At 33.0% G+C, this 16,270-nt stretch overlaps 1 protein-coding gene across 1 annotated transcript in view; it reads right to left on the reverse strand.

The window, feature by feature from the left end:
• The window catches only part of LOC124534755, a 45,509-nt gene extending 31,052 nt beyond the window's left edge, over positions 1-14,457 (reverse strand). The window contains exon 1 of the mRNA XM_047110766.1: positions 14,347-14,457. Coding sequence (XP_046966722.1) covers positions 14,347-14,401 — 55 coding nt within the window. The 5' untranslated portion in view covers positions 14,402-14,457. The remainder of the gene's footprint in view (positions 1-14,346) is intronic.
• Positions 14,458-16,270: the final 1,813 nt, after the last annotated feature.

Here is a 16,270-nt window from a genome sequence, read left to right on the forward strand (position 1 = left end):
ATTCATATTTTATATATCTCATGATATAAGTTGGTAGCAAGATGACGAACGGATCAGTTCATCCACTTCTTTACACCTCACCTCTACATGTGAATACATGGTAGTATTCCATGTAGTTCGTGCTAGCCATGGGAAATTACTGATGCAATCCAAATGGATCCTTTTTTGTACTCCTCCAATTAGCAGTACACTACTACAGATAGTGCTTGTGAGTCACAAGGCAAGGCAACCACCACAAAGATAAATCAATGTATAATTGACTTCATGATCACTTTTATATTAGTAGAAGGGCAGCTTTACTTATATAAGCCGCGAATAAAATTTACTTAAGATTAAAATAGACTTTAATTGCCTAGGAGCCTTTTATTCCTCTGCAATGGAAATGGTTTAAATCTCTCCTGGCTGAGCGACCTTTAAAAAGCTCTGCAGCTAAATGCTAGATTATTTTTTCTTATTAATTTTATGGCTAGCGAGTTAGAAATGAAATAAAAAGTCTCCTTTCCTTTGATAGACATTTTTAATTTCTCTTCCAATGAAGAAAACTGGACGATAAAGTCTCTCCTTAACGAGACAAAGGTTCTTTGTGAAACCGTGACTATGAGTTAACTTACTCTATTCAAATCTATACTTAAAAATATTTTAATTTATATATTTCCATTTCTGATTGTAATTTATTTGATAAAATTTGAATACCTGGACGAGATCGCTATGTAACGATAAGGAAGCCAAAATTGTACGTCTCTTATACATATTAAGGTAAAATCTATGTTGTATTTATTTAGTTTCTCTGTGTGGTGTACAATAAAGTATAGAATAAAGTAAAGCAAATATAGCAGCAACAACAACAGCCTGTAAATTACCCACTGCTGGCTATCCCCTTCGAGGAGAAGATTTAGAGCATATTCCATCACGCTGTTCCAATGGGTTGGTGGAATACACATGTGGCAGAATTTCTACGAGTATGTATATGACCCATGCAGGTTTCCTCACGATTCACTTCAAAGCCAAGCACAATATGAATTATAAACACAAATTAAGTACATGAATACTGGGCCATATCGACTGTTTCCGTAAATATAGCATTACACATAAAAAACTAATTCAAAACATCATAAATCGATTGAAAACTTTAGTAAATTTCCCATACTTCATGGAGTACTTTCCGTATCATAAACTTTAACTTGGCCTACGTCGTAGAAACTCCTAAGAAACTTACACATCTTTTGAAATTAGGTTATTGATAATTCACTTAGTTCTCGAATAATAGATAGTTTGCTAACTTCATCTGAATCGGCTTATTCTTCTGTGGTTCATTAGTAGGTTGATGCCGCAACTTATTTTCAATTTAAATTCATTTTCAAAATAAGCTTTTTCAAGCACTTTTGTCGTCGTAATTTAACAACATTACGTGAAGCTACCACCGGTTCGGAAAGTAGATTTTACCGAGAAGAACTGTCAAGATACTCAGTAGTTAGTAGTTACTTACCAAGAGAAGGCCTATATCCAGCACTGGGACTTGTACATACTGTTACTACTCCTTTTTTTCGACTCGATATGATGCAGTCATATCAATAATTAATTATGAATATTAAACGAAGATTGTGGGTTCAACAAACTCTGGTAAACATAATTGGATATTCTGTTTATTATTAATTTTGCTCAGTAAAGGAAAACATGAAGAAACCTGCATATGTCGGATTAAAATTTGATTAGAATTTTCTTTTCCGAACTGGTGTTACTGTTTCATTTGACCATCAATAAGAAAGATTATTCATCTCGTGCTCGGCGGTGAACGAAAACATCGTGAGGAAACATGCATGTGTCTAATTTCTTCAAAATTCAGCCACATGTGCATTCCACTAACCCGCGTTGGAATAGCGTGGTGGAATATGTTCCAAACCCTCTCCTCAATGGAAGAGGTGGCATTATCTCAGCAGTGGGATATTTATAGGCTGTTATTAAACTTTACTTTACATACTTTACTTTAAGGAAGAGTAACGCTTCGATATTGAATAAAGTAATTTGAGGTTGACTACAAAAACAATAACCATTTTCTCGAAAAGTCGGATAAACATGATTGTAAGCCAAACTCCGGGGCGAAAATCTTTGATACTTGCCAATTCCGAATGTGATAAATTAAAAATCTTTCTCAAAAGAAATTTAAAATAATGTCAAGGTTTATATTTGTAGATGGAACCATTATACAGCTCCGTATCTATCCATTTATTTGAAATATATGGACTTGCTAATAAAAGTTTTATTACCGACGAATAGTCATCCATTTGTCTCTTTCTTTAAGCAAGAATTACACATATGAAAGAAGAAGGCGAAGCTCTGTGCGAATTTTATCGAATGAATTGTTGCACACCGATATTTCTTTTAAGTCATGCATTTATAATATTATAGTTTCAATAAAACCGATAACTGTCGATTTATACAACCAATAGAAATAGCTCCCTATCGCGCCATTCGAAGCTATTCGTCGATATAAATTCTCGTGTCAGTTCAACCCGAGAAAGCAAGCGCATTTAAATTGATGTGTCAAATTGACGAATATATTAGGTCATATGATATTACAAGTTATTACGTTTGTTTAAAGATCATATTCAGATTAGATATAAATATTAATAATTTGGGGTAGTGTATTTAATTCGGATGTGATCGGTTTATCGAAATTTGCCGATGCTACATCTAAGTTGTGTCGTACTATAGTATAGATACAACGTTAATTAGTAAAAGGGTTGTTAGTTTAGATTAATCAATCAAACCTTTAACATAGACTTAAACAAGGAAGCTTGTACAAGAACGATGAATGATTATAACAAGATTTAATTAAATTTAGAGCTACCACATCCTAGATTCTACCAAAAAGGAACAGTACCAAACTCAGTTATTCCTGACCATATATTATATTAGTCACAATATATATAATCATTTATATTTTTATTTTTATATCGTTTTGTCAACTGACAGTTTAAATAATATTTCTTGTTGGAAGAACCCTTAGTATTGTTGTGTTTCTGTGTAAAGGCTGAGCCAGTGTCACAAAGACTAGTTTCCAAGGATCACCAATTTAGCGAAGAAATGGTTAATATTAACAGCGCTGTTGTATATGGATGGTATCCGGATACCAATATTTTTGGTGGTAGGTCTTTGTGCAAGAGCATTGTTGTGATCCGGTTTGAAGGGTGAGTGAGCCAGTGTAACTACAGGCGCAACGGACATAGCATCTTAGTTCCCAAAGTTGGTGACGCATTGACGATGTTAGGAATAGTTAATATTTTTTATCGCGTCATTGTCTATGGCTGATGGTGGACACTTACGATCAAATGGCCCATATGCTCGTCCGACTACCTATTCCATGAAAATATATACATATATATATACCTAATATGTATATCTGGGCTGATGATGATGATGATGTATATGGAAGACCGATGTTCTAAACCGCTTATAAGTTTAGGGTTTTGGAAATACCAGGTTTCAATTTCGACTCTGACTATTGTCGTGGTCTCTCCTGGCATAATTTACCTTTGTTTGTAAATTGGTGAAAATACGATCAACGATTATCCACGTTGTAGACGAATTTAGAAGTGAAATCAAAAAGTCTATTATGAAAATCTCATCCATGATCCATGCTTTTATGCTCCAACTTTTATGATAGTCGGTCTTAAATATATGAGATTTTTAATCTTAGATATATAATTGATTACTTTAATGTTGTCAGCATTTCACGTGATCTTTTGTAAAGTGACTATTAAGATTTATATGTATATAATAAAAATATACAATATACTGGTACTCGCCCGCGTATTAACTCGCATTTTATGGTATGGTCATATTTCAATTTCAATTTGTCGTGAAAGAGCGACAGACAGATAGAGTTACTTTCACATTTATAATATTAATATATGTAGATTATTTTTTATATTTATTAAATATTTTTTATTAAATAATATACATATAAAATCAAATATACCTGAGAATAAATTTGTCGAGGAACAGAAAGCTATGTGTTTACGTAAAAAAAATCATAGTGCTAATTTTTAATAAAGTATAATTTCAGGTTCACATTCTCTATTATGTGGATCCAAATATTATATATATATATATATATATATATAATACATATCTAATACACATATATATATATATATATATATATATATATATATATATATATATATATATATATATATATATATATATATATAATAACAGGTCCTGACTGACAGATTTATCCTCTCTGAGCGTATATTATTAAAGTTAGGGCCATGGAATTTGGTGAGTAGGATCGTTTTAATGAGTAGACACCCACCCATAAGGAAGGAATTTTAAAAACTCCACCCCTAAGGGGGTGAAATAAATGCTGAAAGTTTTCATGGAATTACTCCATTTTTTAAATGAAAAATATACACCAATGTGGTCTTAAATTATTAACTTCATATTTTAAATTAATCTGTTTTCAACTTTCACTCGAGCAAACCCACAAGTAAATACTAGTGAACATATATACAAAATCCGATTAGTTGATTAAATATGCAAGCAAAAACATATATATGTCTCAGTGGAAACTACGATCGTTCCTGAAAAGAAAACTATATCTGACAAGTGCTGGCGAAAGACCTTAAGAGGTTTCCTTTTCACAACGACATCTTCTTATATATTAATAGCGTAAGGCAATTTTTGTCCCAGTGATTGTGGGACGGATAGCGACACATAAAATATGCTATACTCATGCTGGCTATGCTCTCATTTTGAAGAACTTTAGCCGTAGACTTGCAGATAAATAAAGACAAATCTTGATAACTATTTATTAACGAATAATTAATTTTAGAGAGCGTAAATAAGTTACCGGTTAGAGAGTGATACCACAGCTGTTTAGAGAAAACAAACATTAAAAACGTAAACAAAAATAAATTTCTATCGACAAACTCCAATTCTTATCGAACTAATGTATATTATTTTACATTACTAAAATGAAATATGTAATAAGGTAATGTAAATAAGGTTTGGTTTTAAGATGAGTAACTTGAAGGTGACAATGAAATGTAATAAAAAAACAAAATCTGTCACAGGTTTCGAAATTTTATCTATAATAATAATTATATAAATGTGATAGTAATTCTACCTGTCTGTCTGTAGCTCTTTCACGAACAGACCAATGGACTGAATTATATGAAATTCTAGAGCTAGATTTTTTGCCTTTCTTTAAGACCAAACCGCTGAACCGAATTTGATGAAATTTGGTATAAAGCAGGCTTGAGGTCCATTAAAGGAAATAGGCTACTTTTACATATGACAACCGATTAGAGGGCGATTGCTACTTTTAAATAAACGCGAAGATTCGCGGGCAAACTACTAGTCAATATAAAATAATCTGTTATTAATATGTGTCCAAAATATTATAAATGGCGCTATCGAAGCGTTATTTTTTAATAGCAACAATGACGAATGGTTTTCCGAAACTGTGACGTCGCATTATCTGCGAACTTGAAGTGATTAATACTCTTCACACCGGCGGCGGCGATATAAGAGTTTTTTTAGATATTTTGTACATTGATAAATTAATTTACGCCAAAATAATCTTAATAGGTCAATGTTTATTTTTGACATAAACTAGCGGCCAGACCCGGCTTCGCACGGATGGATATCAGTTTTTCATTATTTTTACCTTTTATTTCTATTTTTTTTGGTTGATTTTTTTCGAACATGTTTAACAATTGTCGTTCAATTGCAACTTATTTACTCAAAAATCTTCATAAATTATATAGTTAAACCTTCCTTATGAATCATTGTATCTATTAGTGAAAACCGCATAAAAATCCGCCCGTGTAGCGGTAATACCTCTCATGTAGGAGCAGTTTTACTGCGGTTTTGGAGTCGCGACTTTGTTTTATAATATTCAGTGAAGAGTATATAGTTTATTTATTTCTTAATGAAAATAAATTAACGATATCTATACCGACAAATTGTTCTATAAATAATACAAATATTATTTGTGTTGCATAATATTTACAAAGAAAATCGGACAAGGTTAGATATAACACTGATTTTCAAAGCAAAAAAATATCATATTTTAAAAGAAGCTTTTATAATCAAACATTCTTATCTATGCTATTGGCGGTTGAGGAGTTCCTTGGTCTGGAGCCAATCCTGGCTTTAGAATCAGGTCATGCTTACCATTAAATTGCAATGTCAGTGAAACTGAACCAACATGTAAAAATTTTAATCCATAGGTAACCGGGAATGGTTTTTGCCAGATTGACAAAGTAACAACTTTCGAAATTTAACAAAATTATTTATATGGTAGAGCCTGTGTCCCAGTGATTAGAACACGTAGATCTTAACCGATGATTGCGGGTTCAATTTTCCGGTGTTTCATTTGTTTTTATAATTCAACTCTGTAAGCCGAAGGCAAACCGGCGTGAGGAAACCTGCATACCTTTTTTTTGAATTCAATGAAATTCTGCCACACGTGCATCCAGCTTAGCTCTGTGTTACAGGCTGTTTTGTTGCGTTTTGTTTTTTGTATAATTTTGTGTCACGGGGATTTTGATACAAATAAAAATTATCGCTTTTTTCGCTTACACACTTACTTGCAAACATTGGTTGAACAAGTGAGATCAAAATAAAGAACTACAGTATAATACATATAAAATCGGAGCGATTTTTAAGCAATACAACATTAATTCTTATTCGCTTAAGTTCCCTAAATATTACCCTTTTTAATATTACAGATTTAAAATATACGGACGTAGCGGTTTGTATTGTCTAATGACAAAAAGCTACGAATTTTGTTCGGATCGTTTCACAAAATTAAAACTGTATTTGCCAATTGTTTACTACACCACAAGAAGTTTATACTTTTACAGTTTAAATACGAGTATAGCTACGGAACCACTCTTTCGATAACTGATCACAAATCACTTCCCGACGCTTCATTGCATTCGCTTTGCGTTATAAGTGCACGCCTCTATTTTTGTCGTCAGTGTGAAAGGGCTGTAAATGTTTTAAGAGGTGATCCGAGGCAGAGTTTTAGCGACGACGAAGTTTCATCGCGTTTTCAAGGGAGGCGTTACGAGGGTAACGACACATTTTGACGTTCCAATTACTTAAAGTTTGTTTATGTAGCGATACCCATACACATACTAAAAAAGGTTGCGGATAGCATACGTGAGTTAGTTATTTGGCTTATTTGCACAACAAGACCTTTTCATTTAATTATTATAGTTATTTAATACGGGTTATTTACTGAGTCTCGTGTACAAGACATTCGTAGATAATGTCGGAATATCGAGCTTCACCAATTAAAAATGAAAAACATATCCCGTATTTAATAACTATAATAATAAAAATAACCATGTCAATTTAAAATCTTTTTTTATTTCATCATTTCAATTTGTACTCCACATTACAAATGACTAATAAAATAATCGTGAATTCAAAACAAATTGACTTCAATCGAGTAACACGTATGGTTTCTTTTGTATTGACTAGAGTACTGTACTGAATTGATTGTTGCTCTAAATGCCGATAAATTACAATGTTATGACGTTCAGATTAATATTTTTCCTTTCTTTGCACTTGCTCAAGATGCAGGTTTATCAGTATCAAACATTTTTATAACAAAATACATGCGTATGAGCCTTTCATACCATCACTTAATTACTGATTATATGTTATGACTTTATAAAGATAAGTACCATGCTGGCTTGGTATTGAACCACTGCTTTCAAACCCCAGTTTGAGCTGATAAGATGTGTTTTTTTATGTTAAATATTGACGGACGACCATATAGGCCACATGATGTAAGAAATATTAACCATTCCTTACATCGCCAATGCACCACCAACCTTGGGAACTAAGATGTTATGTCTCTTGTGCCTGTAGTTACACTGGCTCACTCACTCTTCAAACTTGAACACAACGATACTGAGTACTTGTTTGACGGTAGGATATCTGATGGGATTGCACAAAACCCTACCATCAACAAAAAGTGTCGAAAAAAATTCAGTAACATCGAAAAAGTACGTGATTATGAAAGTGAGAAAAGGTAGTGCTGCGTTTGCGGGCACACACGTGAACTGTAATATGTTGTATGTTGGCTGGTCTCCCTCGAGAGCGGCCGCCGTCGCTGAAATAAGGGTAAATCTGAAGTAAAACACAGTCATGTACATTTTCTTGGTACAGTTGCGTGGTTAATAGTTGTGTTACACGCTATGTAATTTCAGTTAGAACAAAGATTTGATTACTTTCGGGTCGTAATCACGCGTTAATTATTATACCTCTACGTGAGATAATTTATATCCTTGTATATTCAATATTCGAAACGTTATCCGTAATTAAATAGTTTTGTTATAACTATTCATTGATTTTACAAGATCAAATTAAGCTAGTGTGTATCCGGCAAAACTACGTGTGTATTGAAAAGTTGTGGACTTTGTCGATGACAATTTGATTTTGGTTACATTTTGTTTTTTTTATACAGCCGTATTACCGATCTCCAATCAGCCAGTAACTATTTTCCACTTTCTAATATTACGTGGCAACTGTTTAGTAAATTGCAATCAATAATTTACAATCTTTGCACATTTATGACTAGAGCTCTTTAAAATCAGACCCTAATAGACATTTTTTTGTGCAGCTATCGTCCCATAATCACTATGACAAAAATCTACCATCTATCTAAATAAATAAATCTAAATACCAGTATAATACTAACTTACAACAGCTCATTACCGAAAACCATTGTAAACAAAGATATATGATATTGCCTATAATAATCATAAAATTTAAAGAATAAACAAATCAAAATATCATAATAGCTAGATCTCTAGCGTAATATTCCAGAAGTTTTAAAGTAATGTGTAAGATAATAGCGTTTTCCTGCGACTCTATATGCGTCATTATTTTTCCCGCAAATCCGGCAATTTATATGCCTTATACATGTCCCAGGGCATCCGTATGTGAAATTTCATTTCGATCGGTTTAGCGGTTTAGTCGTGATGAGCTTACAAACAGCATATTCCACGTTTATAAAATTAGCCTTATGTTTAGCAATCGTAGTTAAACAGCGGTGTCATCCTGGCGTAGCATTTTATCAGCGATGCGTAGCAGTGCTATTAAAAAGGATACATATGTACAAAATCTAATTTATTTCAGTATATCTTTCTTTAAAACTGGTACATAACAATCACCTTAAAATATGTTTTGTAATTGGAATGAAGTAATTTAAATTTCGAATGAAATAAAAAACGCGTCGCTTTGATATAATTTTATCTTTATGCAATTATTATTTAACATATAATTAACAGATTTAATATTAGACAAATTATTGTACTTGCAGAATATTCGTAATCGCAAAGACATTAATTTCAACAATTGAAGCTGATGGCTGGAAATAAAATGTAACAATTCGCACAAAGTTCCTTAGTTTCCGTACTTTTGCAATTAGTAATTCAATTTGAATACGATTGTGTTCGTACAATTAGACAGATGGTGTCGCCATCGTCGAGATGTAACTGTTTAAATCAACTTTGTTTTCGTTAGCTAATTATGTTAAAAGAATTAGTAAAAACACTGAAGTCGGTTTTGGTCTTCTTCTAATTAAATTATACTTTCTGAAAGGATATGCCGAATTTTTTATGTGAATACCAAAATCGCTAATTTTAGTAATATTTGAGGAAACCCTTAATTCCTATTGTTTTCCTTATGGTTCCTAATATCAGGACTGGATTTTTATAAAAATGCTTCTAATTTGGAAGTTCCTTTCCAAAAAGTTTGCAAAACTAAACTCTCTTAAGTTCACAAAACCAAAACAAGCGCCACATCCACCCCACATCAATAAATAAGTCAAGACGTATATCAGCATGTTCTATAAACTGACGGTCTCATTGGTCCAGTGGCTTATAAAGCCGCAGGCTCCATGGTCCTGGTTCAAACTCCAGGTTCAATAAAGAGTTATTGAGCTCTTCGTATTTATTGTATTAGCAAAAAGTATGAATATAGCACTGCTCTGCCTCGGAAACCAATTGGAGCCGTTGTTCCTCTACCTAAACTCTTTTCTATGGATTTTCCAACCCATTGGATTATGAGAGAAAGATAATACTTCTATTTGCGCATGCACTTATAATTTATCCCATGACATTGTTCACCGTGGCCTTCATCTTTTTACAGGATATCTTTTAAGAAATGTTAACGTCACTATAATAACGATGTTGTAAATTTTATTTTATTACCCAACTTCAAACGTTTGTCTCCTTTATATACTATAACCACTTCGTCTTATTACCTTATATATCTTTTGGTATGGTTATATGTAGAGTTGATGTCTGTATACTAATCCAATGACCTTGACCTAAAGATGCAGCCTCTTTTCCTTACGGACTGTTTAAAGCTTGAAACTTTACATACGAAGAATATAAGTGTTCCAACTAAAATATTCAAAAACGGTCATAAGCTGTGAAGGTTTGGAACTTGTTCAACGTAGACTAATATTTAAATTTCATCAACTAAATGCGAGTTTCCATGTGATGTTTTCTTTGCTACTGAGCGCGAAATTAATCTTTAAAAACTAATTTAGCCTATGTAAACAATCACGCTAACCTTGCCAGAATTTGTATGTATGATTTTGAACCATCTCGACTAGGCTTTCTTTAACAGGCAAAAGAGCTAATTTGACATTTATACGATGTAGTTACTGAGTACAGTAGTAGTCTGAGTAGTAAGCAGAGTGCGGATGTAAGCACGTTCTACTTTCGACGTTTGTAGAAAATAATTTTGAAGAGTAAATAGGGCTGCGAGGTGCAGTAGAATTAGGCTGAATGTGAAATGGCATACTATGAAACTTTAGGCTGCTTTTTTCTTACGTTTGCGTTTTCTTGTAGCTGGTTTTATCAATTCGTACATTAGAAATGATTAAATTAAGAACAGTACTCGTTATATTAAGTATTTTTTTAATAATATATTATTCAAGGTTTATGGCAAAGATAATCAGATTAACAACAACAACAGCTTTTAAATTTCCCACTGCTGGGCTAAGGCCTCCTCTCCCATGATATTCAGTGGTGCTTACCTTGGTTTGAACTCGCAATTATCGGTTGAGATGCACGCGTTAAAACCACTAAGCCATATCGGCTCATAAATAATATACAATAAATAATAATCAGATTAAATTGGATTTTATTTCTGAAGCACTTTTTATCGCCTATTTTTTTTATTTTTTTTTATTATTATAGAGCTTAGTCATTAATTTGACCATATCGCTCTGCACTGTAAGCAGTTGCCTATTTTTTATTTACAATACATATAATAAAATTGGAGTGTCTGTTTGTAATATTAAAATGGTCCTTTTTAAATCAATGCAAGCATTTATTTAAACTCGGTACATATACCACAATAATATTTTTTTGCTTGTCTGTGTGTCTGTCGGTTTGTTCCAACGGCTGGACCGATTTTGACGGGACTTTCACTGGCAGAAAACTGATACATATAATAAGGAGAAGCTTAGGGTACAATATTTTTTTTGTTATATTCAAAAGAGTAAAAGTTTGCGGGCACAGCTAGTTTACAATAAATTATTAGAGAAAAATAAGCTGATCATATTTTATGTAGCTTATTGACAAGGGTTCGAATATCGTATGACACGTAGCAATCAACCATCAGCCTTCAGTCATGCGACGTGACATCGGCTCCGATGAAAAACTCCAGTAAAATTACAAATTTATGACGATGTGTTGTAAATATTCATAGAACTGTTCGTTTCAGCTGAACGTGGAAAGATCTGTTTTTAATTGATCTTACAGAAACGGGGCATAATGCATTAAGGTTGAATTAAGGTGAGTATATTGTCTTTACTTACAACGGCTCAAATTAATTTGTTTTGTTGGATATATCAAATGTCCTTATGTGTTTTTAACTCCGATATGACACAATGGATTTTGAATCCTTCTCGATGAAGTTCATCTTGAAAAATACCACGTTTGTGCCAATCAATATTTTGACGACCTCCGTGGTCGAGTGGTGTGTACACCGGTTTTCATGGGAACGCCACTCCGAGGTCCCGGGTTCGATTCCCGGCCTAGTCAATGTAGATTATCATTAGTTTTCTATGTTGTCTTGGGTCTGGGTAGTTTGTGGTACCGTCGTTACTTCTGATTTCCATAACACAAGTGCTTTAGCTACTTACATTGGGATCAGAGTAATGTATGTGATGTTGTCTCATATTTATTTATTTATTTATTTAATTTTTATTATTTATATGACGGTGGATTTTGAATCCTCGGTGAAGTTCTTCATGATAAAATGCCACGTATACGTTGACCCATATATTGGAAAGCAACAATCCCCAAAATATTTTCTAAGAAAGGAAGTCTTTGTCCATATGAGTGAAATAAACAGATTGCTACTTTCATTTTTAAGAGCCTTATGAAGGGCCTCGATGATCACATTAAGACTCCTAACGATTTCATATATTTATACCAGTTTGTTTCACTGTGATACGATAGCTGATAAATTTGGAAACTTTTTAAAATACAAATATAGAGTTTTTGTTACAAATGGCCAGTACATGAGTAGAGACGACGAAGGTTTTATATGTTTACTACCTCTCGTTACTGTTAAACTGTGTATATATTTTTCGTACAATGTCAATGATTCTAAGCGCATCGGATTACCCGGATGTTTATGCAAGCCATTATACAGCGGGAAGTTGTTCATTTAGGATATAATTTCTGAAACTAAATATATTATTAATTACAGTTGACAATAATGGGCAGTATAAAGTACACGTGCTGGATGTCGCTGTGGTACAATGGACCTCCATAATCATTGTCTAGAAGCTATTCTATCCAGCTCGTTCTAGACAAAGAAATTCGTTTTTATTAAAAAGAAAAATGTAAAAAGTAAGGTAAAGTAAAAGGCCTTGCCTGGGTTTGAACGCGCAATCATCGATTAAGATGCACGCGTTCTAACCCCTGTGCCATCTCAGCTTTGAAAGAAAAATGTAATAACCGGCAATTTATTTTATTAAAGAATGTCTTTTATACTTCTTAGAATAGTTGAGTTTATTGCGTAATGTCCGCTGGAGTTCTCAGATATTCATTATGTATGTAAGTGAGTGGAGTGCACTCGGTGACATGTTGAAGCTATTCCAATTGGCGAAGTTCACAAGGCATCCATTATGCATAAAGGTCGTGGAACGAGGTACAGATTCAGAAACATAACTACAGAGCTCGATTGCAGAGAAGTACTAAAAGTTTTGCTTTGCGCTTAAACTGAAACCAATTGACATAATACGTACAGATTACAGATAATAACTCGCGAGCAATACTCGTTTATTATTTAATCACAGATTATCAAATCGATAAAGATTTGTTTTTTTTTATTTTAAAAAAGGTTTTTTGAATGAATGAATGGATATCGTATTTTGAAATTTATGAAAGAATTGAAAAATTTAAATGACATTGAATCATTCAAAACCCATACAATTAATTCGTAATAATGGAATTCCCATTTCCCATACAGTTGAGAGTCTACAATTTAGAAAATGAAAAGTTATGTGTAACTATTTATTAATTTTGAATCTTATTGGAAGATTCTTTACAATGTACTGAATAAAAATATATACACAATGAAATGTTTTCATTAAATAGTTTGTGGGGTTTTTTTAAAGTTGAGTACGTGTCTTTTTTTTAATTTTCATTTCAGGTATAATATACACATCTAATTAATTAACAGCATATATGTAAATAATGAATAATTTTAAGTTAAATTAAAAATATGAAAAATTAAAATAACAAATGTATCTAAAATTTGGTATATACATGAAGTAGGTATCCTTTGTTTCCGCGCACTATTATTTAAACTTTTTTTGCAACTCTCCACTGCGGCGAGTATGCGTTAACCCGCATCGCGTAAGGGTAACACTTCAACATCCATTCATTTGAAGAGGTGACATCCGCTTGTCTTGATTGAAGACAGATACTTAGCCCTTTCAAAGACTTTCCATAAAATAAAAAAAAAATCATTATTTTCTGTTTTTAATACAAAAACAATTTGTATTTTAAAATAGAATAAATAACCGTTAAAAAATATAATAAAACAAAAAGCACAGTCGTTTTCTATAATTACATTTCTTTGGCTAACATTATTGCGGTAATTATAGTTAATGTTTACGTTGCCATCAAAACGTTGCAAAATAGCACCGGTTTAATTATCGAATGCGTAAAAATTCTAAACACTAGGCCGAAAATAAAAGAAACATTAAAAAAAAAAGTTACCAAACGAACTGTCAAAATGTCACATGTAATTTATAATCTGTGTAATAAAGAAGTTTTTACTCACCGGCGAGAGCGGCGATTAGCGCGAGCGCGAGAGCTAATGGCGCGGCACGGGACATGCTGCCTCGCTTGCCGGCCGCAGCGGACTGAACTACCCCGCGCCCCCGAATGCGGCACTGCGCTTCTGTGCCGCTTACATGTTTGCGGTGCGACTTTCCATAGCAGTCGACATTCGTGTGCAATTTTTCTAATATCTTTTTAATTACCAATGAAAACCATGACGTCACTAATGTTAAATTCTGAATATCGTTTCAATGAAATTACAGTTAACATATTGCTGATTGATCTTGGTAGAGGATAAATATATTACATAGTTTAAATTCGACATGTATTTAGTAATTTAAGGTAAACAAAATCGTTTTTATTTTTTCACCTAGTATATACTTTTTGTTATGACTAGAAAGCATACCTGTGACAAAAGGAAATATAATTGAAGTAACTTTTGACGGGAGTAACGAAAACAATTTACCGATTGTGATGTGTATGTATAGGATCTGCCCTATGGAGAACAACGAAGTTAATTATCTTTATAACTCCAGAGTTATTGGGAAGTGGAAAACCGCGCCAATTCGCGTCCAACCGCGCGTTATCGCATCAATTTGTACGCGATTGTACAGCTGATCGCACACCGTTCACACCTAACATCGCTTAAGCTAGGTCTACACTGCATAGTTTTGATTAAGCCTGGGGATACATATTAGTAAAAACAACCCAACATAATCATAATTAAAATCTAACTGACTGACATATAGACTAATTTGGCATGCAGTTAGATGTTATGACGTAGGCATCCACTAAGAAAGGACTCCATCCCTAAGGGGATAAAATAGGGGATGAAAGTTTGGATAACTCGTCATAGATTTTCGACTGATTGAACTGAAATTAAAGATTAGAGCTACGATGTTTATATGCAATACTCCAAGAAAAGATGGAGGAAGTTATGTATAAAATTATAATTTATGTATAAAATTTGCTTAACACAAATAAACAATTCGGAAGAGAAGAGAATTCTAGAATGCAAACTACTAAGAATAGTTCAAACCAGGCTTTACAAATTAGCGAATTGTAAAGTTTTTAAAGTTCTTTACTAATATCTACAGAATGCAAAAATATTATTGAAAAAAAAAAAAGAATAAACTAATACGATTTACGAAAAAACTTATGATCTGTATTGTGTATATTTTGTGTACCTAGTTTTTAGTGAAATCTTCGAGTGGTTTTATTACTACTCCGTCTGCGTAGGAGCGCGATGTTATATAGAATAATTAATTTAATTTTCTCTACAAATAAGATTCATAACGCATCCCACACATTTGGTTTTTATTTTATTTTTTAATACGAATATTAAATGGCTAAAAACATTGAATGCTTAAATATATACAAATATGAAATAAAACTAGTTACTTTATAAATCTTGACCGCGTGGAATGGTGGCAAGTATGCTAGCAGCATTTCCCCGTTGAATCGGAATTCCGATCCTCTGGGCAAAAAACGAACCAGCCCTCCTGCCACCAGTGGAGTGACAAAGGTGTAATACTTATGATAATGGCTAAAAATGCATGTGTGTCAATATATATTATCTATATTAGTGCTACAAATGTGAATGTAACTCTGTCTGTCTGTTTGTATGTCGCTGACCAAACCGCTGAACCGAATTTAATGAAATTTGCTATAAAGCAAACTTGAACTCCAATAAAAGAAATGGACTACTTTTTTGCCTTACACATGACAATCAACACTCTAAAAGGCGAGCGAAGCCGCGGGCGACTACTAGTAATAGAACACTCCGAGAACATCATTCATAGTAATTAATAATCTTGAAATTTGACTTCATTAGTTTACTAATGAAGTCAAATTTCAAGTTCAAGAGAAGTGGACCCGTATAATAACAGAGTGGCATCCAAGAGACGGTAAAAGAAGCAAAGGTG

This window comes from Vanessa cardui, chromosome 13, assembly GCF_905220365.1.
Source record: "Vanessa cardui chromosome 13, ilVanCard2.1, whole genome shotgun sequence".
Lineage (NCBI taxonomy): Eukaryota > Metazoa > Arthropoda > Insecta > Lepidoptera > Nymphalidae > Vanessa > Vanessa cardui.